The sequence below is a fragment of the Onychomys torridus genome, chromosome 1 (genome assembly GCF_903995425.1).
Source record: "Onychomys torridus chromosome 1, mOncTor1.1, whole genome shotgun sequence".
Taxonomy (NCBI): Eukaryota; Metazoa; Chordata; class Mammalia; order Rodentia; family Cricetidae; genus Onychomys; species Onychomys torridus.
Genome location: NC_050443.1, coordinates 30,711,585 through 30,733,851, shown reverse-complemented (window position 1 = coordinate 30,733,851; position 22,267 = coordinate 30,711,585). Strand labels below are relative to the sequence as shown.

The 22,267-nt window shown below is 48.8% G+C and overlaps 1 protein-coding gene across 2 annotated transcripts; it reads left to right on the top strand.

The window, feature by feature from the left end:
• Positions 1-8,226: 8,226 nt before the first annotated feature.
• On the top strand, positions 8,227-15,361 carry Fbxo27 (F-box protein 27). 2 transcript variants are annotated; one of them, XM_036208262.1, is made up of 6 exons: positions 8,227-8,635; positions 8,827-9,207; positions 10,520-10,631; positions 10,709-10,804; positions 12,976-13,111; positions 14,384-15,361. In XM_036208262.1, the coding sequence occupies exons 1-6, from the start codon at positions 8,593-8,595 to the stop codon at positions 14,561-14,563; spliced, it is 948 nt and encodes a 315-aa protein (XP_036064155.1). In that variant the 5' UTR covers positions 8,227-8,592; the 3' UTR covers positions 14,564-15,361. The 2 variants fall into 2 exon arrangements, with proteins under 2 accessions (XP_036064155.1, XP_036064164.1); XM_036208271.1 differs by having other exon boundaries at positions 8,259-8,497.
• Positions 15,362-22,267: the final 6,906 nt, after the last annotated feature.

Below are 22,267 nucleotides of genomic sequence, written 5' to 3'. Positions count from 1 at the left end.
CCACCTAGGAATGTGTCCATCGACAGTCCTTCCAGGCCCTGTGTTCACTTTTTAGATGATCTACACACTGGGAAATGCTGGTCTGGGAGAGACCCCCTCCCTACCAGCTGCCTCTGATTCAGCTGAAGACCTCTCCTCCATGTCCCCAGCACAGTCCCTTGTCACCTCCTGTTTCTGCTTCACTTCCTCTGATGATGCCCTCTTGTCTAAAGTCTGTCACTGACCATCAGCTAGGTCAGCTCAGGATAAATCTGTCCAAAGGGACTTCTCTGGGAAAAATACAATGAGGAAATACCTCAAGCACAGCCATGATTCTCAAGGGCCTCTGTAATTATGGAATGTTTAAAAATGTTCTTCATTTCAGGGGCTGAAGACATGCCTCAGCAGTTAAGACTGAGTGTTGCTCTTGCAGAGGACTTGAGCTTGGCTCCCAGCCACCTATTACTCCAGCTTTGGGAACTCTGACTCCCTCTTCTGGCCTCTTCAGGCACTGTACTCACATGCACATACCCATACAGAGATATAATTAAGAGTAAGGGTTTAGCTCAGTGGTAGAGTGCTTGCCTAGCAAGCACAAGGCCCTGGGTTCGATCCTCAGCTCAAAAACAAAATTTTAAAAAAAGAGTAAAAATAAATCTTTTGGGGAGACATGGGGAGAGGAATATGGTGTCACTATGTATCCCTGGATAGCCTGAAACTCACTGTGTAGACCAGGCTGCCTTAAACCCACAGAGATCTGTCTTCCCCTGCCTCTGCTTCTCTCGTGCTGGGATTATTTAATAATAATAAGTTTGTTATTAAAGATAACTTTATTTTTAACTTATTTTCTAAAGTTGCAAATAAAAAACACATACTGAAATTAACCAGACCGAAATCTTTAAAAATTTTTCAACAAACATTGAGAAAGTACTATGTCAGAAATACATATCAATCAATCATATTATAATAACTTTACTATTTTGCCTGAACTGCTTTGGATCTTGTTGTTTTGTTTTGTTTGTCTTTTGAAACAGGGTCTCTTATGCAGCTTTGGCCTGCCTGGAGCTCACTGTGTACCATTATCCTGTCTCTGCCTCCCTGGTCTAGAATTATAAACATATGCAGCCATACCTAGCTTGTTTCAGCTGTGGAATCCCTCCACCCCTGCTGGACCACCAGCTAATTCAGTGATAGTAGAGAGTTCAAAGAGTCCAGAGCTGAGTTATCTTGAGCCAATCTTTAACTCCATTTATGGCCATCCAGTGCGTGTGACCTAAATGACTCTTCAGTCTTTTGGAATGTAAAACAGAACACTAGCTTCCACCAACCGAGAGGCTGAACTGTCAGGCAGTACCTGAGGCCTGTGGCTGAGAGTCCCACCTTCCCATACTCAGCTGACCTGATGTATTGGTATTTAAAATACCTCAAGGTATTTTAGAGGTGATTTGATTTATGGTTTCTTTGTTCTCTCTCTCTCTCTCTCTTTTTCTCTCTCTCTCTCTCTCTCTCTCTTTTTCTCTCTCTTTGTTTTTTGGTTTGGTTTGGTTTGGTTTGGTTTTTCGAGATAGGGTTTCTCTGTATAGTTTTGGAGCCTGTCCTGGAACTCACTCTGTAGACCAGGCTGGTCTCGAACTCACAGAGATGTGTGTGCCACCACCGCCCGGCTTTGTTCTCTTTTTATGAATCTTTATGGGAGATCTGGGTGGTGGCACATGCCTTTAGTCCCAGCACTGGGGTGGCCAAGGAAGGTGGAACTCTGAGTCTGGTCTACAGCCTGGTCTAAAGAGCGATTTCCAGGAGAGCCAGGGCTACACACAGAGAAACCCTGTCTCAAAAAAAAAAAAAACAAAAACAAAAACAAAAAAAACAAAAAAAAAAAACAAAAAAACCCACCCACTCACCCACGGCATGATAACACAGCATTTATGGAAAGCCTGGGTCTGAATCTGTGCCCCCGGCTGTGGGCACTCAGATTTGGCTCCAGAATAAACTGCCTTTGTTCAAGTGAGAATTGTGTTGTTTTATCAGCCAGATCGATATCTCTCCCCCTCTCCCTCTCCCTCTTCCTCCCTCCTCTCTCTCTCTCTCTCTCTCTCTCTCTCTCTCTCTCTCTCTCTCTCTAGATTTATTTATCACATACACAGTGTTCTGCATACCGGAATGCCTGAATGCCAGAAGAGGGCACCAGATCTCATTACAGATGTTTGTGAGCCACCATGGTTGCTGGGAATTGAACTCAGGACCTCTAGAAGAGCAGCCAGTGCTCTTAACTCTTGAGCCATCTCTCCAGCCCCCTTTTGTTTTTGAGACAGGGTCTCCTGAAGCCCAAGCTGGCATAGACCTCCCTCCATAGCCAAGGATAGTCTCAAATCTCTGATCCCATCATCCCCACCTCCCCCAGCACTGGGATTCCTGGCACATACCACCATGCCCAGTGGGGCTGGAGAATGAGTCCAGGCCTTCTTGCATGCTCGGCAAGTACTCTACCATTTCCAACACCCACATGGCAATTCACAACTGTCTGGAACTCCAGTTCCAGGGGATCCAACACCCCTCTTTAGGCCTCTGAAGGTGCTAGGCATGCACACAGTGCATAGACAAGCAGGTAAAATACACAACACACAGAATAAAAATAAATCCCAGAACTCAGGAGGCAGAGGCAGGCAATCTCTTCAGTTCTGAGTTTGAGGCCAGCCTGGTCTACAGAGTGAATTCCAGGACAGCTAGGGTTACATAGGGAAACCCTGTCTTAAAAAACAAGACAAACAAAAAAAGCTAATTAATTAATTTTAAAAATGAAATATTTTAAAAGACGGATAAACAGACGGATGGACGGATGAATACTGCTGTTTGGGCTCAGCTCTGTAGTAGGCCCTATGCACCAAACTAAACTGAGGTCACTCAAGCTAAGGTTCCGTGACACCAAGTTGAATGTGTCACCTTCCATGAGTCTGGTGAGGAACAATCGGTCAGTTCCCCAGCAGGCCCATGTGAGCCAGAAGTTTCCTCTGCATAGGTCACTTCAAGGAAAGCCATTGTGAAATGACCAGTCTGTTTTCTGTCCTCTGTTCCATGTTCTCCAGCCTGCGCCATCTCTCTGCTCAGCCCCTTGAAACACCCTCTCTGCGGGTGCTACTGTGCTCTAGAATTGGAAATAAAAGCCGATAAATCTTGATGCTAGATCTGTTGGGATGCTGTCTTTTGACACCCATGTGAGATGTGGATAAGAGAAATGGAGTCAGCTGTTCAGCCGAGACCTTTTGTGTACACGTGATTTCCCAAACTACACTCACCCACCAAGTCCGAAAATCCACTCTTTGTTGGTTCTTGGCTTTTTCTTTTTCTTCCTCCCTCCCTGTTTGTTTGTTTATTTCCTTTCTTTCAGACACTGTGTAGCCCAGGTTGGCCTGAAACTCTCTATGTACTCCAGACGGGTCGAACCTGAAATTCTCCTGCCTCATCCACTGAAGTGCTGGGATTACGGGTGTGAACCACCATACCAGGCTTACTCATTATATTCTCAAGTCTGTACGGATACTTCTTTTTTTTTTTTTTTTTCCGGAATAGAGCCTAGGATTTAATACCAGGAACTGACAGGGATTGTTTCTGGGGAGAACTGGGGACTAGAAAGGGGAACTGACCAGTGTTTACACTTTGCTACTATTTGTTTCATTTTATATAAAAATTTTACTATTTTTCTTTCGAGACAGGGTCTCACTAGGTAGCCTCGCCTCCCCTGGAACTCACTCTGTAGACCAGGCTGGCCTCAGACTCATGGAGATCTGCCTGCCTCTGTCTCCTGAGTTCTGGAATTAAAGACCTGAGGCACCACACTAGCTAAGATTTCTTTTGGTTTTACTTATGTACACGGGTGCATGTGAGTGCAGTACCTGAAGCGGCCAGAAGAGGGAGCCAGATTCCCCAAGAGCTGGAGTCACAGGTGGTTCTGAGCCCCTGGAGATGGACACTGAGCCCCTGGAGATGGACCCGGGTGCTGGGAACTGAACTGCAGACTCTTCTGCAAGAGCTATACATGCTCTTAGCCACTGAGCCATCTTTCCATCCCCATGTTCTTTTAAGATGGGGTTCCATGGAGCCCCAGCTGGCCTTGAATTATATATTTATAGTAGTGGATGAACTTGAATGTCTGATCCTCCCACTTCTACCTCCAAAGTGCTGGCATTTTGGATGTACAACACTACACCTGGGTCATGATGTTGCCTTCCCTACACCTTGTACATGGCATTAAAGTACTGAATTTGTTATAAACAGGAAAGTCTCATGCCTGACCTATGCCTCAAACAGCCCAAAGGGAAAGAGTGGGTTGAAGGGCAGAAAAAAGAGCCAGGCAGGAGGTCAGCTGTCCAAACTGACTGGTCATACACTGATCTTTTAAATGCATTTGGATGTCTCCATGGTAAAGTGTTGCTGGACATTGTATGCACTAAGGAGGCTGGTGTGTAAAGACAGGTGGGGAAAGGTGCTTGTTGTACCTGGGGTACAAGTCCCAGGTCCCACATCTCTGTGAAAAGAAAGAATCAACTCCCACAAGCCATCCTCTGGCCTCCCTGAGCTTGTGGTTGTAAGATGGGGCCAGTGTAACCACCAAACTAGACCACCCCATGAGTAGAAAGAAAGGTTTACTGAGATCAAATTGCCAAGGCTACCCCGCTCCAGGGTGAGGAGAAAGAGCAAAATGGTGTAAAAGGCAATGGACTTTATATGACATCAGCAGGGTAGGGCTTTAAGGTAACACAGGTTGTCTGGATTGACCCAGAACCAGATGCCCTTGCCCAGGATAGTTGACCTTTGGGATGATTAAAGGAGGTGGTGGTCTCCTGGTAAACAGAAACCCATCATTAGGCATCTGTTTACCCAATAACAATCCTTGTGTTTAGGACATTGTCACCAGCACTGCCATTCTGGGAGAGCACTTTGGACCTAATCTTGTTGCTGTGATAAACACACACCAGCATACATCACACACCAGCATACATCACACATAAACATGCGTATATTAGTCAGGTGTGGTGGCACAGGCCTGTCTTCCTAGAACTAAGGCAGAAGCTATCTGAACTGCACAGTGACTCTTTATCAAAACCCGAGAGCTGTGGACAGATGCAGTTCAGTGGCCCCTGAGCAAGGTCTTGGTGTCGATACTCAGCATGGAAAAAACGATTAAAAAGTTAATAAACCTTTGTGCTAAGAAGAAATGCAGCCAGCCCCTTAGTCAAGGCAGCCTCCTCTCATGGTGAGGGGTCTTGTCCTCTCCACCCAGCCATCAGGCTCTCGGCCAGGCCCAGGCCAGCACTGTTTTTCCACATCATGAGGAGTGTGACCATCATGGCTGATGCACCTTATGGCATGTAAACACCCATTCACTAATTAACCACATCATTCTTTTCCACATTTACAGAGAGTATGGGGGTTTGTAGAAGATTATTTTCTTTCTTTTTTTTTTAAAGACAGGGTCTCACTACATAGCCCCGGCTGGTCTGGAACTCACTGTGTAGACCAGGCTGGCCTGGAACTCACAGAGATCCTTTTGTCTGTGCCTCGAGAGCACTGAGACTAAACATATCTGCAACCACACCCAGACCTGATTTCTGTTTTTGTTTTTCCCACCCTGAAGGTTGAACCCCTTTTCCATGGTCCTAAAGCTCTGTGCCTCTGGTCTGTATCTCTAGGACTCCATTTTCAGACAGGCTCTCACTAAATTGTCCAGGCAGGACCAGAATGTAAGATTGTCTCGCTTCAGCCCCCAGGGAGCTAGGATCCACAGCAGGCCCGGGTTGTAGAGAGCTGCATACAGCTGCACATCAAAGATGGCGCTGCTGCCGGCTTCCGCCCTCCGCCTTCCCGACCGTGAGCGCTCTCTGTGATAAACAACTCCTTAATTGGCTAAGGCAAAGATTTTGGCTTGCTTCCGCGCACCTGGACCTATTGGTAGTGCCCACGTGGCATATCAGGGTTGGCTACCCAGTGATTACTTAAGGCTGTAAGCGGGTTTCCCTGGGGTCAGAAGTCAGAAGATTGTTCAAGGTTCCTGAATAAACTGCAGAAAGAAGAGCCTGGTGTCGTGGCAAGTGGTGGCCCGTACGGGGACTCCAGTTGCTTTCAATGAGGGCTCAGAACTTTTTGCAGTCAGGGTGGTGCACCAGTAAGTTCCCAGGTAAGGTGGGAATCCTCGACAAAAGCGGAAACCTTTTTGCTCTTCTCTGTAGATAAAGAGAGAGCGGAATAAAGAGCTGGTCGATAGGCGAGCTAAAAACGAAAAGTGAAAGGTTGTCCAAGAGGTCAGTAAATTAGCTATGGGCGCTGCTTCTTCGCACCCATTTTTTTTTTGGCTCTTAACAAGCTACTGTATTCAAAAAAATTAAAACTAAAGAAGAGTACCTTAGAGAGATTTTTGCAGGAATGTGACATCGTTGCCCCATGGTTTGCTGTTTCCCGAAGTCTCACGATATCCTCATGGGATAAATTGGGTAGAGATTTAGATTTTGCCTTTGAACAAGGGACACTTAAGAGTGGGGTAAGACCGGTCTGGGAATTGGTAAGAGGCTGTCTTGAGGATCAACGTTACAGTGAAGCGGTAGGGAATGGTCAGGCCACTTTGGAGATGCTGCAGGAGGAGAGATCGGAAAAGGCAAGCAGTGAAAAGGGACAGAGCAAAGGGGGATTATACCCCGACCTTGCTGAGATAGAGACAGACACAGAGGAGGAGTTGATGTCACTCATAGAACAGATGAAAAGGACAAAGATAAGAAAAAGGAAAAAGAGGGAGGAGAAGGAAGATCCAGACAGAAGAATGCTGTGCACCCCCAATATGCCATGCCGCACCCCTCAGCTCCTCCTCCCTATTCGAAGGGCCCCGGAAATGGTAGCTCCAGATGCTCTTTCAGCTCCGGATGCTCTTTTAGCCCGGGGGTATGGAAAGCAGTCAGAACTGAGTTGCGCCTAGCCTACCCAGTGTTTCAAGACCCGCAGGGGCAACGGTATGAGCCCTTAGATTTTAAGGTGATAAAATCCTTGGCCGAGTCTGTGCGGACCTACAGGATCACAGCCTCTTTCACAATTGCCCAGGTGGAGGCTTTGAACAGGCACTGCATGACACCCAGTGATTGGAGAGGGCTTGCACGAACGTGCTTGAGCCCAGGCCAATACTTAGACTGGAAGGCCTTCCTGATTGAGTTTGCTAATGAAGAGGCTTCGGCCAATCAAGCTGCGGGGAATGCTGTTTGGGACAGAGATACGCTGCTTGGTCAGGGCCATTCTGCAGCGGATAGGCATCATGAGTCTCATGGTACAGCTAAAGGAATGGTAAAATGGAAAGATGTGTTGACAGGGCTCTGGCACGGGCTGACATGGGCACGAGGTTCTGCTGAAAGAAGAGCCTGGTGTTGTGTCTTCCTTGCTGGTCGAGGTGGTTGTGGCACCGGGTAAGAATTTTTAATTCATTTCCCAACACCACACACATGCTGCTTATTGTGTCTACTATACAGCAAGCTCAGTGTGCGCAAGAACCAGGTCCAGTTTTACTTGTTGACATTTAATAGCATGCACATGACTCATTCATTTGCATGGGACAGAGCTGATACACTGGTTAAAATAAAAGACGCTGTAAACGGTATGCTGACACGTGCCTGTAATTCCACTACTCCGGAGGTAGAGGTCCAGTGTCATTCTTGGCTACATAGTGAGTTCAAGGACAGCATGGGCTCTACCTGAGACTCAGTTGCAAAATAGGGCTGAAAAGATGACTTGGGTTAAGAGCACTGGCTGCTCTTCTAAGAGGATCTGAGTTCAATGCTTAGCATCCACATAGGTGCTCACAGCCAGCCAGGCCCAGGGAATCCCAATGATGCCCTCTTGGCCTCCCCAGGCACCAGGCACAAAAGTGGTGGAGACATAAACACAAGCAAAAGCACTCATACAAATAATAAAAATGGAAAAGTGATATTTTAAATGCTGTCATAGTGGCGCACACCTTTAATCCCAGCACTCCTAAAGCAGAGGCAGGTGGGTCTCCGTGCGTTTGCCTACAGTGAGCTCCAGGCCAGCCAGGCCTACAAAGTGAGACCCTGTCTCAAAAGGAGAAAACAACTGATCTAGACCTACCTGCACCTACTAGTCACTTGGCCTCTGAGAACCTCCGTTTCCTCGCCTGTGATGTGGAGGCAGAGATGTGCTAACTTGGCAAAGTGAAACAGTCAACTTTAGCTGATGCTTTCGCTTGGGGGGCGGTTATTTTGGTCCTCTAGAGCCTGCCTTTTCCTGTAAATCACGGATGATTATGTCTGACATTAAAGAAGACTGGTTCAATGCGGCGTTTAGGGGTGGAGCCTTCCACTCGGATGCCTAGCCAAAATAATAGTTGTTGCCAGAGGCCAGACGTCTACTGCGGATTTAGGGTCATTCCAAGTGTCGGGACTGTTGCGGAATTCCTAGGACTGTCCCAGAGCCCTGGCCTCATCTGTGTCGCCAGGTGGATTCACACGGTGTCCTCAGCCGGAAGGAGGTGGGGTCTTGAACTAAAGGGCTGGGACTTTAGGAAATGAGAGAGTCTCAGACAAGTCCCATCTGGGAACAACCGCTTTAGGCAGGACTAGGACTATGAGGTCCTCCAGGCCGCGGAGGGGAGCTGGCAGAGGTGCTGGTGAGCGCCAGAGGGCTCGGGTGGGGTGGCAGCTGCGGGGGGGGGGCAGGGAGGCTTGGGGACCGCGAAGCGGCGAGAGACGCGGGAGGCGGCGGGTGGCTTTGGGGCGGACGGGCAGCGGCAAAGCAGGCCAGCGGAGGCTGCGTCGCGGAGGCTGCTGGTCACTGACCTCTGACCCTTCCCTCCTGTAGTCCCGACCAGGCGGGGCGCGGGGACCATGGGTGCCTGGACCTCCAGGGCCCGGGTCCCCACGCGGGAGCCCGACCCCCAGGAGACGCTGGACCTGAGCCGTCTACCCCCCGAGCTGCTCCTGGTGGTGCTGAGCCACGTGCCCCCGCGAACGCTGCTGCTGCACTGCCGCCGGGTGTGCCGCGCCTGGCGCGCCCTGGTGGATGGCCAGGCCTTGTGGCTGCTCATGCTGGCCCGCGACCGCAGCGCTGCCGGCCGCGCCCTGTTGTCGCTGGCCCGCCGCTGCCTGCCCCCGACCCGCGAAGGCAGGCCCTGCCCGCTGGGCCAGTTCTGCGTGCGACAGCCACTAGGTCGCAACCTCATCAGCAACCCCTGCGGCCAAGGTGAAGCCCCGGAAGTGCTGCGAGGGCGGGGCCACGACAGCATCGACCGGAAGGGATGACGGCGGGGGGGGGGGGGGGCGCAAGATAATCGCTGGGCTCAAGAAAGAGAACCTATGAGAGCGGATGAGGGGCGGGGTCACGAGATAATTGACGGGCGGGGGTGAGGGCGTGGCCACGAGGGAACCAATGGGAAAGGATGGGGGCGGGTCCCAATGGCCCGAAGGGGAGAGTCTGCGGGGCGCTGAGGACAGGGGCCACAGGGGAACCTGAGAGGGGCAAAAGCAGAGTCACGAGATGGGCGGGGCTTAAGGGACGAGTAGAAAGAGAAGCTTGTCTACAGATGAAGCAGCGGGGGAGGTAGAGGGGGGCCACACCTGACCCAGAAAGAGTGACTGGAAGGACCTGACCAACCACAAGGGAGCTTGGGAGGGAACCAAACTCCATACCCCTCTCTACCTGAGAGACAGGGTGAGCCTGGGAGCCACCAGTGAGCAATTAAAATTGCTACATAATTTTTTTTTATTTGATTGGCGTCTAAACATTATTTATTTATTTGTTTATTTATTATGTATACAGAAGAGAGCACCAGATCTCATTACAGATGGTTGTAAGCCACCATGTGGTTGCTGGGAATTGAACTCAGGACCTCTGGAAGAGCAGTCGGTGCTCTTAACCTCTGAGCCATCTCTCCAGCCCAGCTTTTAAATTTCTAAATGTATTTTTATTAATGGATATGTGTGCTTGTTGGAGGGCAAAAGAAAGACAGCTCACCTGGAACTGGAGTTACAAAGGAGACTGAGTCTCCTGGCTTGGGAGCGGGGCACAGAATTCAGGTCCTCTGGAAGAGCAGCTCCTAGCTTTTCAACAATTTTTTTTAAATTATTATTATTATTTGCAGACTGGAAAGATAGCGGTTAAGAGCACTAACCGCTCTCCCAAAAGACCTGAATTCAGTTCTTTACATTCATGTGGAGGCACACAACCATCCATAACTCCAGACCCAGGAGGTCCCACCTTCTTCTATTCCAGCCTCTGTTTTGGCCTCCGAAGACAGCAGGCATACGTATGGGGCACAGACGTACATTTTTGACTTTAAAATTATTATTGTGTGTGCAGAAAGGGCTCAAGTGTCATGGCACAGGTGGGTGGTGGGGTCATAGGCCAACCTTGTGCAGTCAATTCTCCTATTTTTACACAAATTCTTATAATTCTTTGCAGACTGTGACCGATGAGGGGGCACTTGAATGTGACAGCAGTCCCAGTGCCTCAGTTTCCCTGGTTACTCCACTTCAGCCTTGTTTTCACTTTACAGAAGGCCTGCGCAAGTGGATGGTGCAGCATGGTGGAGATGGCTGGGTGGTGGAGAGGAACATGAAGCCTGTGCCTGGGGCCCCCTCACAGACCTGCTTTGTGACTTCCTTCAGGTGACAGCCCCACTCCCCAGGGCCAGCGCCCTTGTGGGAGGCCCGCCTGTTCTCACGACCCTCTCCCACCCTCCTAGCTGGTGCTGCAAGAAGCAGGTGGTGGACCTGCAGGAGAAGGGGCTGTGGCCAGAGCTGCTGGACAGTGGTGGTGTGGAGATTGCTGTCTCTGACTGGTGAGTGTGACAACAGGAAAAGCCCTTGGCTCAACACTGGGGACCATGGCCGTGGCACACTCTTATAATCCCAGCACTTGGATCGTGGGGAATCCCAGGACAGTGTAAGTGAGCTTAAGGCTATATAGCAACACCTTGTCTAAAAAAAAAAACAAAACAAAACAAAATGAAAAACCTGAAATATAATGAGTTCACATGAAACCCAGCTAGGGCTTTGTAAGTATGAAAGGGTGGCCACATTTTTGGAACCTTGATCACATACATGCCTCTCTCCCAGGAGTGAAGTGTTAACAGCCTGAGAGTCGAGTGTGTGTGTCAAGATGCCTGGAGGGGGATCTTTGATTGGTGTGTAAAATGAATGAAAATTTTTTCTTAATTAAAAAAAGGGGGGAATAAAAAGATGCCTGAAACAGAACCATCTCTCTGTACAGAGTTTTGATTGGGGCTTCATGGAATACCTGACTGATTGGCTGCTTGCCCACGTGGTTAACCACAGCCTCTGTGTGAGGCTGACTCACAGCCCTAAATTGCGTTATGGATCTTTCTAAAGTGGCCAGCTCTTATCCAAGCCTATCTGTGGGCTTGGTTAGCCCTATTTGGAATCTCCAACAAAGACACTTCTGGCAGACATGGCTTCAAAAAGGCCTGGTATCATCTTCCCAGGACTTTTTTTTTTCCATGACAGGGTTTCTCTGTGTAGCTTTGGAGCCTTTCCTGGAACTCACTTTGGAGACCAGGCTGGCCTCAAACTCTCAGAGATCCACCTGCCTCTGCTGGGATTAAAGGCGTGCGCCGCCACCACCCAGTCCCAAGACCATTTTATTGGGGCAGAGACAAGTACAGGAACTGGGGATCAAACCTAGAGCCTCATGAATTCCAGGAAAAGCCTCCAACACTAAGCCACACATGCCATGTCTCTTTTTGGTTTTATTTTGAGGCACAGTCTCACCAAGTTGTCCAGGCTGGCCTTGTCCTTGAGATACTCCCATGTCAGCCTCTGTAACAACTGGGATTACTTGCCTGAGCCAGCAGGCCCATTGTAAGATCTGGGGACCAGGGCAGATGCAGTGTGTGCCTGTGGTGGAGGAAGAGGTCAGCCTAGTGTCATTCCTCAGAAGCAGTCTGCCTGTCTCTGCATCCCCAGTGCTAGGGTTAAAAGCATGTAGTATTCTCCCTGGCTGTAAGCAGTTTTTGATGGGACTGCCAGCTAACTCCCATATAAACACACAGAGACTTAATATTAATTATAAATGATCAGCTGATAGCTCAGGCTTGTTACTAACCAGCTCTTAAACCTAAATTAACCCATATTTCTTGTCTAAGTTCTACCACATGGCTCATGGCTTGTTACCTCATTTTCTACAAGTCTTGCTTCCTCTGCTTCTGGTTCCAAATGCCTGAGACTCCGCCCTTCTTCTTCCCAGCATTCTCTCAGTCCCAGAATCCTGCCTAGCTATGGGCCAATCAGCTTTTTTTAAATTTTATTATTATTATTATTATTATTATTATATTTGTGTTTTAATTTTACACATCAGCCATGGGGTCCCCTGTCTCCCCCTCCCGCCCCAATCAGCTTTTTATTATCCAATGAGAGTAATGCATATTTACAGTGGACAACAGGATTATCCCACAGTACCTGGCTTTTCAGCCTTTTATTTTCTTTTGAGAAGGTCTCCCTGTGTAGCCCTGGCTGACCTGGAACTCTCTGAAGGCCAGGCTGGCCTCAAACTTACAGAGATCCACTTGCTTCTGCCTCCAGAAAGTTTAAATTAAAGGCATGTGCCTCCACATCCAGCAACACCCACCTTTTCTGGGGGAGAGAGTTCAAGACAGGGTTTCCATGTGTATTCCTGGCTGTCCTGGAACTTGTTCTACAGACCAGGCTGGCCTTGAACTTGGAGATCCACCTACCTCTGCCTCCCAAGTGCTGGTATTAAAGAAGTGCTGGGTTTAAGGGCATGCACCACCACCACCACCACCCAGCTTAACACCCAGCTCTTACATGAGTTCTGGGGTTCAAATCCAAGTCCTCATCCTCGTGTGGCAAGCACTTTACTGACTTAGCCATCTTGCCAGCCCCAAGAGGCCCTTTTGAGGAACTTAATTTGTACCCACAGGGAGTCCAGGCACCCGAAAAGACAGGTGACACATTCAGACCTCCCTTCCCACAGGTGGGGTGCTCGACACGACAGTGGCTGCAAGTACCGTCTCCTCGTCCAACTTCTTGATGCTCACCAGAACGTCCTGGATAAGTTCTCGGCTGTGCCAGACCCCATTGAGCAATGGAACAACAACATCTACCTGCAGGTGAGCCTCTGACTCAAGAGAAGCCTCTCACTGGGAGAGGAAAGTGGGGTGGGGACTGTCATGGTCTCATCACCCCCAACTCTGTGTGTGTGTGTGTGTGTGTGTGTGTGTGTGTGTGTGTGTGTGTATGGGGGGCTGTGCCTGTCCATGTCCATGTGTATGTGGAAGGCAGAGAGAGAGATCAATGCCATATGTCTTTCCATCACCCTCCGCTTTAGTTTTTGAGACAGTATCTCTTACTGAAGGAGGAGCTCATTGATTGGCTAGACTGACTGATCTGCCCGTGAGTTGAGAGGCTCCACCTGTCTGCCCCCAGCACTAGAGTTACAGATGTACCACCCACTGCCAGCTTGTACGTGGGTGCTGGGGATCCAAACTCAGGTCCACTATACTTGTGTGCAGGCCCTTTATCAACTGAGCCTTTTACCTAGCCCTGCCCTGTCATGTCTTCTGAATCAGGGCGTGAAGAAAACTGGGCTGGGCAATTCCAGCTGAAGTCTCTCCTCTTCTAACAATAGCGTTCAGATTGTGGCTGGAACTGAAGGGCAGGCTGGGTAGTGGTGGGTGACCATGACAAGTGGCGGTCTGCAGACCCTGGGGCAGCCATGATGTGAAAAATCAACTGTTGATTTAGTTTCAAATCTCCTCCATGAGATCTCTGGGCCAGTGTACACTGAGATTCCTCACATTATGGCCACCCCAGGGCAGGCAGGTTTTTCCATAGTGGTCAGGGGTTAGGGGGCCAAGAGGTGCAAGATTTAGCCACTTGGCCTGCCCTGACCTAGCTTGGGAGGTCACTCAGTAAAACTGCTCAGGTTCATTTCTGCTGCTTTTTTTTCTTTTGAGACAAGGTCTCGTGTAGCCCATGCTGGTCTCACACTCACTGTGTAGCTGAGGCTAACCTTGAACTCCTTCATCTCCCAAATGCTGGGAATAATTATAGATGTGCACAGCCACACCCACAATCTCTGCAACATTCTTGCTGAGCTCTGTTATTTGGTTGGGTTTTTGTTTCTTTCTTTTTGAGCCAGTTTCTTACTCTGTAACTCCACTGTCCTGGACCCCACTACACAGCCTAGACTGTCTTCTCTGACTCTCCATCCTCCTGCCTCAGTCACCCAACCCCATGATGACAGGGGCTTATCGCCACACCTAGAGAAAGATGGCAAGATTTCAGAAGAAGAAGGGGCGTAGGCAGTGGTATGACCGCCATCCTGGGAAGCTCTGTCTGACAGGGGGCAATGACACGAGACTGTCTCCTTCTACCTCCAGGTCACGCACGTGTTCTCCAACATCAGGAGAGTCCGTTTTGTGTCTTTTGAGCACTGGGGCCAGGACACACAGTTCTGGGCTGGCCACTATGGGGCCAGAGTGACCAACTCCAGTGTGGTCCTGCAAGTCTGTCAGCCCCAGGCAAAGGCCGGCCACCACCAACCTGGCAAGACAGCCTGACTGTGCCTTCCAGGAGATGAGGTTGCTGACTGGAATTCTTCACGGATTAAGCATTCACACCTTCCTGGAACATGAAACTCTAGGACCCTGTGGAGGGTCCTGCTTGGCCTTGTTTGAAGTCTTGAACACCGAGTCCTCCTCCATCAGGTCTGCCCATTGCTGCTGCTTGGGTAGAGCGAGGGGGCCTGGCGCCCGAGTGCACGCTCGGCTCAGAGAGGTCACAAGCTGCCTCTGTTTCAGCTTGATCCCTCACTGCCTGTCCTCAGTATTGATCCCCCAGCCTTTTTTGAGACAGGGTCTCATGTATCCAGTGGCTAAAACCAAGGGTGGCTTTAGACTCCTGCCTTTGCCACTCAAGTGCTGGGATTGCAGGCATGCACCAATACTTCCCAGGTTTGTGTGGTGCTGGGGTAAGCCCAGGGCTTAGTGCAAGCCAGGCACACATTTTACCAACTAAGCAGCGTCCCCAAGCATTGTCTTCTTGTCACTTCCTGTTTCTGCCTCAGGGACTTTCTTTGTCCCTTTACTGAAGCCCTCCACTCATATCTGAACTTATGGCTAGCAAAATCCCAACTCCCATGTGAATCCAAGCTCACATGGCTCCAACCAGGTCTCCTCATTGAAGGGTATGTCTGCCCACAGATTTTCTCCAAACAATGAGGAAGTGCCTAGAGCTGCAACCCTGATCCTCAGGGACCTCTGAATTGTGTAATATTTAAAGTTATTTATCATTTTCTCAAACAGAGAATAATCATGTACTGGCAATATCTGTCTGCCAATTGCACTGTAATAAATTATTTTGCCTAAACTGGTTTATATGTTTTTCTGTTTGTTTTATTGTTCTTGCGGTTTTGAGACAGGTCTCACTATGTAGCCCTGGCTAACAGGAAACTCACTGTGTAGATCACGCTGGCCTCAACTTCCTCCACTTGCCTCTGTTTCATGCACTACCCCAGCCAAATGCTCATGTGTGTTTGTGTGTGTGTGTGTGGTGTGTATGAGTGTGTGTGGTATGTGTGTATGTGTGTGTGTGGTGTTTATGAGTGTGTGTGTGTGGTGTGTATGTGTGTGTGTGGTGTTTATGAGTGTGTGTGTGGTGTGTATGTGTGTGTGTGGTGTTTATGAGTGTGTGTGTGGTGTGTGTGGTGTTTATGAGTGTGGTGTGTGTGTGTGGTATGTATGAGTGTGTGTGTGTGTGGTGTGTGTATGTGTGTATGTGTGTGTGTGGTATGTGTGTATGTGTGGTGTGTGTGTGTATTTGGTGTGCGTGTGTGGTGTGTGTGTGTGTGTGTGTGAGATGTGTATGTGTGTGTATGTATGGTATGTGGGGGGGTATTGTGGTATGTGTGTGGTGTGTGTGTGAGATGGGTGTGTGTGTGTATGTGGTGTGTGTGGTATGTATGTGTGTCTGTGTGTGTTGTGTGTATGTGTGTGTGGTGGGTGTGTGTGTGTGTGTACATACTCTCTGTGCTTGGAGGAGGTGCATATTTGCCCCTGCAGGCATGCAGAGCTCAAGGACAACTTGAAGGAGTCCATTCTTTCCACAGTGTAGACCCCAGGGACAACTAGGCTATCTGGCTTGATGGCAAGCACCTTCACCCACTGAACCATCTTGGCCACCAATATTTTGATCTTTTTATCAGACTCTTGCTATGCTATGGCTGGCCTGGAACTCATGACAATCCTCCTTCCTGTGTGTCCCAAGTGATAGCATTACAGATAACACACACCCAGCTTCCTTCAGTCCTTTGTTTTGTTATTGAGGCAAGATCTCATGGAGCCCAGGCTGGCCTCACACCACTGTCTAGCCAACCATGACTTTGGACTTCTGATCCTCCTGCCTCCACCTTCCAAATTCTAGGAACTGAATTCAAGTCCTCTGTAAGAACATGGCTCAGTTTTAATCTCTGTCTCTGCAGCCTCCAAATCTTCTTTCTGTGTAGGAGAATTTTTTTTTTAATTTGTTGTTCTTGTTTTATTTTGTTTTTTTGAGACAGGGTTTCTGTATGTGACAGCCTGGCTGTCATGGAACTCACTTTTTAAACCAGGCTGGCCTTGAACTCACAGATATCTGCCTGCCTTTGCCTCCCAAGTGCTGAGATTAAAGATGTGCGCCACCACTGCCAGGTGAGACAGGGTTTTTCTGTGTAGCTTTGAAGCCCATTCTGGAACTCATTCTGTAGACCAGGCTGGCCTCGAACTCATTTGCTTTTTATTTTATGTGTATGAGTGTCTATAAGTATGTGTATCTTGTGTGTGCAGTACCTGTGGAGGCCAGAAGAGGGCAGCAGATCTAGAACTGCAATTAGAGACAGTTGTGAGGTGCCATATGGGTGCTGGGGAAGAGCAGCAAGTGCTCTTTACCTCTGATCCATCTTTCCAACCCCAGATTTCTTATAGAAGTTGTTAACGCCACAGGCAGACAGCAGCCTGATGGCAGCTCTGAGGACAGTTCAGGCCTGTGTGGCTAAGTTTGGCTTCCTTCTTATGGGTTTCAGAGGGAAGGGGACATTCTGGACCTTGTAATTGATGAGTACCCACAGTCTGGGTTGTCAGTCAGGCTGACTCTTCATCAGCTGTGAGGGTCGGGAGAGAATCTGGGAGAATGACTTACCTTAGTTCTGGAAGCCAAACTATTGTAGCTTCAGGAGCTCTCAAGCTTTAACCAAATGAAGGGCTTTACAGATACCTGCCTCTTGTAAGAGAGGTCACAAGGAAACCACTGAACCAGATCACTCCTCCCCGAGCTCTGTAAATTCTATGTCACACTTACCTCCAGCAGCCGACTGAGGCTCAGTCAGACTTTTGTACCACTGCAAAAGCTGCAGGTACAAAATGGAGTCATTTTTGTCTACCTCTAACAATATGGAGGTGAAGACATTGTGTGAAGTACAGGGGAGGTACTGGGGGTTAGAATTAGGACCTCTTCATGCTAGGCAGGGGCTCTACCACTGAGCCACACCCCAGCCCCTCACTGGCGGATTCTAGGCAGGGCTCTACCACTGAGCCACACCCCAGCCCCTCACTGTGGGATTCTAGGCAGGTGCTCTACCACTGAGTCACACCCCAGCCCCTCACTGGAGGATTCTAGGCAGGGGCTCTACCACTGAGCCACACCCCAGCCCCTTACTGGGGGATTCTAGGCAGGGACTCTACCACTGAGCCACACCTCAGCCCCTCACTGGGGGATTCTAGGCATGCTCTAAGTCATGATCCCAGCCCCTGGCTGCTGAATTCTAGGTGAGAGTTCTTTTGCTAAAGAGCCAGTGTCTCACAGGTGGTCTCTAGCCCAGCACTCCATCATTGATGTACAACCTTGGTGTTTTGAGAGGAGGTCTTATTAAGTTGCCCAGGCTGGCTTTGATCCTCCAGCCTCAGCCTTCAAGTGCTTGGATTACAAGTGTGTGCTACTGGACTTGCCTAGCTATGGCTCTTCTCATGCTTTCTAACTTGTCAGTCTTGCCAAATCTACAGGTCTGCTGGTCGTGACACAGCACATCACAGGGGCTGTGACACCTGGGCCACACCTGACAGACTGTACTCTGAGCCCCCAGGGGTTTTCTCACTTCTGTAGTCATGCATACTGGTGTGGTTTGTGACAGTGGCCTGCTCCACAATGCCACTTTAGGAAGACATTTTGACTCCTAGGTGCAACCGTCCCTGGGAGTGATTGATGCTTTCCAGGCTGCTGGCCAGATGCAAGATCAAGTGCAGCCTGGCATCACAGCACTCTGAAATGGATGAAAAATCCAATCTCTGTGGCCCATCATTTGATGCCTGTGTGAGTTTTTATTTAACTTATAGAAATGTGCCTCCCACCCAAATGGGTTTTATCTCTTTTGCACCTAAACCTTAGAGGCAAAAAGTATGGATGAGGCTGGGTGGTGGTGGTGCACACCTTTAATCCCAGCACTGGGGAGACAGAGGAAGATGGATCTCTGTGAGTATGTGGCTACCCTGGTCTACACAGTGGGTTCCAGGACAGCCAGGGCAACACAGAGAAACCCTGTCTCAACTGCCCCCCCCCAAAGGTATGGATGAGAATATTAAAGTGATGAGGTGGAGGCTCTGGAGAGATAGCTCCCTGGGTAAGAGCACCTGATGCTTTTTCAGAGGACACAAGTTTGGTTCCCAGCACCCACACCAGATAGCTCACAATTACCTGTAACTGTAGCTCTAGGGGATATGATACCTGGTTCTGATGTTCATGGGTACATGTAGACCTGGTGGTATCCCCCCACATACACACACAGATACAAATAAATCTTTTTCTTTTAAATGATGGATGAGGCAGAGGAGATTATGTGTTGTTAAACGCACTTGCTCTCACAGAAGACCTGGGGTAGGTTCCTAGCATTCACACTGGGCAGTTTACAACCTCCTATAACACTAGTTCCAGGAGATCTGGTGCCCTCTTCTGGCCTCCTCAGGCACTTACACATTACACATTACACTGTGCATGCACATAGACACATAAGATAAACAATGAATTTTTGTTTTGTTTTGTTTTTGTTTTTCGAGACGAGTTTCTCTGTGTAGCTTTGTGCCCTTCTTTCCTGGAACTCACTCTGTAGACCAGGCTGGCCTCGAACTCACAGAGACCCACCTGCCTCTGCCTCCCGAGTGCTGGGATTACAGGCATGCACCACCACCACCTGGCAATGAAATTTTTAAGTGATGGAGGGGGGTCAGGCATAGCAGTGCACACCTATAATCCCAGCACTTGAGTTATGGAAATAGGAGGATTGGGAGCTTGTGGCTGGCCTCTGCTATATAGAGATCTTGAAGCTAGCCTGGGCTACATGAAAATTGTGACAGCTCTTCCCCCACACCCCAAAAAGTGAGTAGGTGATTGTGGTGGAGTTCATTGGTAGAGCCCCTGCCTAGAATCCCCCAGTGAGGGGCTGGGGTGTGACTCAGTGGTAGAGCCCCTGCCTAGAATCCCCCAGTGAGGGGCTAGGGTGTGACTCAGTGGTAGAGCCCCTGCCTAGAATCCCCCAGTGAGGGGCTAGGGTGTGGCTCAGTGGTAGAGGGTTGCCTGTGTTGGAGTGACTGCTGATAAAGCATGTGCCAGACTCAAAATTTCATCTGCAGCATGGACAGATAAAAAAAAAAAATGTTGGGGGCTGGAGAGATGGCTCAGAGGTTAAGAGCACTGACTGTTCTTCCAGAGGTCCTGAGTTCAATTCCCAGCAGCCACATGGTGGCTCACAGCCATCTGTAATGAAATCTGGTGCCCTCTTCTGGCATGCAGAAATACATGCAAACAGAACACTGTAAACATCATAAATAAATAAATCTTTTTTTTTTTTTTTTTTTTTTTTGAGCTGAGGACTGAACCCAGGGCCTTGTGCTTGCTAGGTGAACGCTCTACCACTGAGCTAAATCCCCAACCCAATAAATAAATGTTTAAAAAAAAAAAGAAAGAAAGAAAGAAAGAAAGAAAATGTTGGGCTGGGGGATTTCAGACTGTGAACTCTGGTGACAGTGCAAAGTGATCCATCCTGAGGACAACTCCACCATCCCCAAGGGACCCTCCAAGGCCTGCCTGTTCATCCTGATCTCCAATTTCAGCCATACTGGGCAAAGCCACACCATCAGCACACTGCGTTTCATTTTGCTGTCTGATGGAGATTTTCTTTTCTTTTCTTTTCTTTCTTTCTTTCTTTCTTTCTTTTTATTTTATTTTTATTTTTTGGTTTTTCAAGACAGGGTAGCTTTGGACCCTGTCCTGGATCTTGCTCTGTAGCCCAGGCTGGCCTTGAACTCACAGAGATCCACCTGCCTCTGCCTCCCGAATGCTGGGATTAAAGGCATGCGCCACCACCCGGCTGTCTGCAGGGGCTTTGGCCGGGCAGGAATGCAGAGGAGAGCTCAGTGGTGGTCACACCTGCCCACACCAATGTGGGCTGCACCAGCAGCACCCAACACTAGTCACTAGTTGGAAAAATGAGGTGCTAGTACCCCAGAACCTGAGGTGCAGGCCCTTTTAGCCCATGACACACAATGTGTTGGGGTGACTGCTAATAAAGGGCTCAGGGTGGGTTGCTCATAACTGGATATCACAGCATCTACCCTCATAGTCATAGCCAAGATGGCTAACTTCTGCTCACTAGGCATTGTGTGCTTCCTCTCATCTCCAGTGTGGTATGAGTGTGTATGTGTCCTGTCTCCCTGTCTGTCTTTGAGACAGAGTCTCACCATGTAGCCCAGGCTAGCCAAACCCTTAGCAATTTTCCTTCTTCCTAAGCGCTGCGATCCCAGATGTTCACCGCCATGCCCAGCTGTGACATTGTTGTCTTTGACTCTTTTATTCTAGGAGGATTAAGGTCTCCCATCACCCAGGCTGACTTTGAACTGGCTATGCAGTTGAGAATGACCCAGACCTTCTGGTCCTCCTGCCTCTACCATCTGAATGTCAGATTACAGGCATGTACCACACTTTGGGTTTCTGCACTCCTAGGGATTGAAGCCCAGGCTTCACAGATGCTGGGAAGGCACTCTTCAAACTGAACTCCACTCCCAGCTCCTTTAACATGTGTCTTTGTAGGCATCTTTTCGTGTCAAGCCAGGAAGGTTACATGTGAACAAAGCAATGGAAGGGCCCAACCCCACAGAATTAAGCCTTCTGGGTAATATCTAGGAATCACCATGCAGGGCTGGTGAAAGGCTCAGTGGGTAAGGTACCCGCTGTCCCAGTGGATGACCTCAGTTTGACCCCCAGAACCCACATGGTACAAGGAGAGAACAGAATCCTAAAAGTTGTCTTCTGACCACCACATGCATGCTATAGCATGTGCACATGTGTACACACATAAACAAACAAACAAGTAAACAAATAAATAAATGTTTTTCAAAATACTTTAAAAAAGTAATTGGAGTCTGGCAGGGTAGCATGTGGCTACAATCCTAGAACTCAGGAGCTGAAGGCAAGAGGATTCCAGTTGGCAGCCTACCTAATTACACAAAGAAAGGGGGGAAGGGCAGAAAAAAATAGGCATTGTGGTGCACACCTTTAATTCCAGCACAGGAGGCAGAGGCAGGCAGATTTCTGTGAGTTTCAGGCCAGTCAGAATTATATTGTGAGACCTTGTTTTTTTTAAAAAAAAAAAAAAAAAAAGGAAAGGAAAGAAAAAAAGATGAAGAGGCAAAGACAGAGGCAGACAGAAAGCCACTACTAGTCAGATGCAGAAAACAGCTGATTACAGGGTGCCTGGGCTCCGCAGATACAGTCACAACACGACTCCTGCACATAAGACTCAGGCAGCGTCTTGGAAGAGGAAGCAGAAAGACAAAGGACCCAGACCTCTGCTGTGAGATTGTGTCTTCCAGCTGTGACAGGGAAGTGACATCATGATATCTCAACAGCAGGGCTGCCTAAACAAAGGCTGAATAATTCCAACACCAGTTGATATCCTGAAGCAGATAAGGAACTCTCATAGGCCCCCAATCAACAACTGCACAGGGAATTAGCCTTCCCCAGGGATGGTCCCTGATTGGTTCTCAATAGCAAATGGTCGGCTCTGGTCACATATGCCTGCAGCCACACTTCTTTCCTTTCATTTTTTTTTTTTTAAAACAAGGTCTCACAATATAATTCTGACTGACCTGAAACTCACAGAAATCTGCCTGCCTCTGCCTCCTGTAAATGTTTATTCATTTACAACAGCAATGGTGAAAGAAGAGAAGCCCCATGGGTTTGGG

Coding starts and splice junctions, on each gene's coding strand:
- Fbxo27 (XM_036208262.1), top strand. CDS start 8,593: ATGAGGTCCTCCAGGCCGCGGAGGGGAGCTGGCAGAGGTGCTG. Junction 9,208..10,519: donor CAGCAACCCCTGCGGCCAAG/GTGAAGCCCCGG, acceptor TTCACTTTACAG/AAGGCCTGCGCAAGTGGATG. Junction 10,632..10,708: donor TGCTTTGTGACTTCCTTCAG/GTGACAGCCCCA, acceptor CCACCCTCCTAG/CTGGTGCTGCAAGAAGCAGG.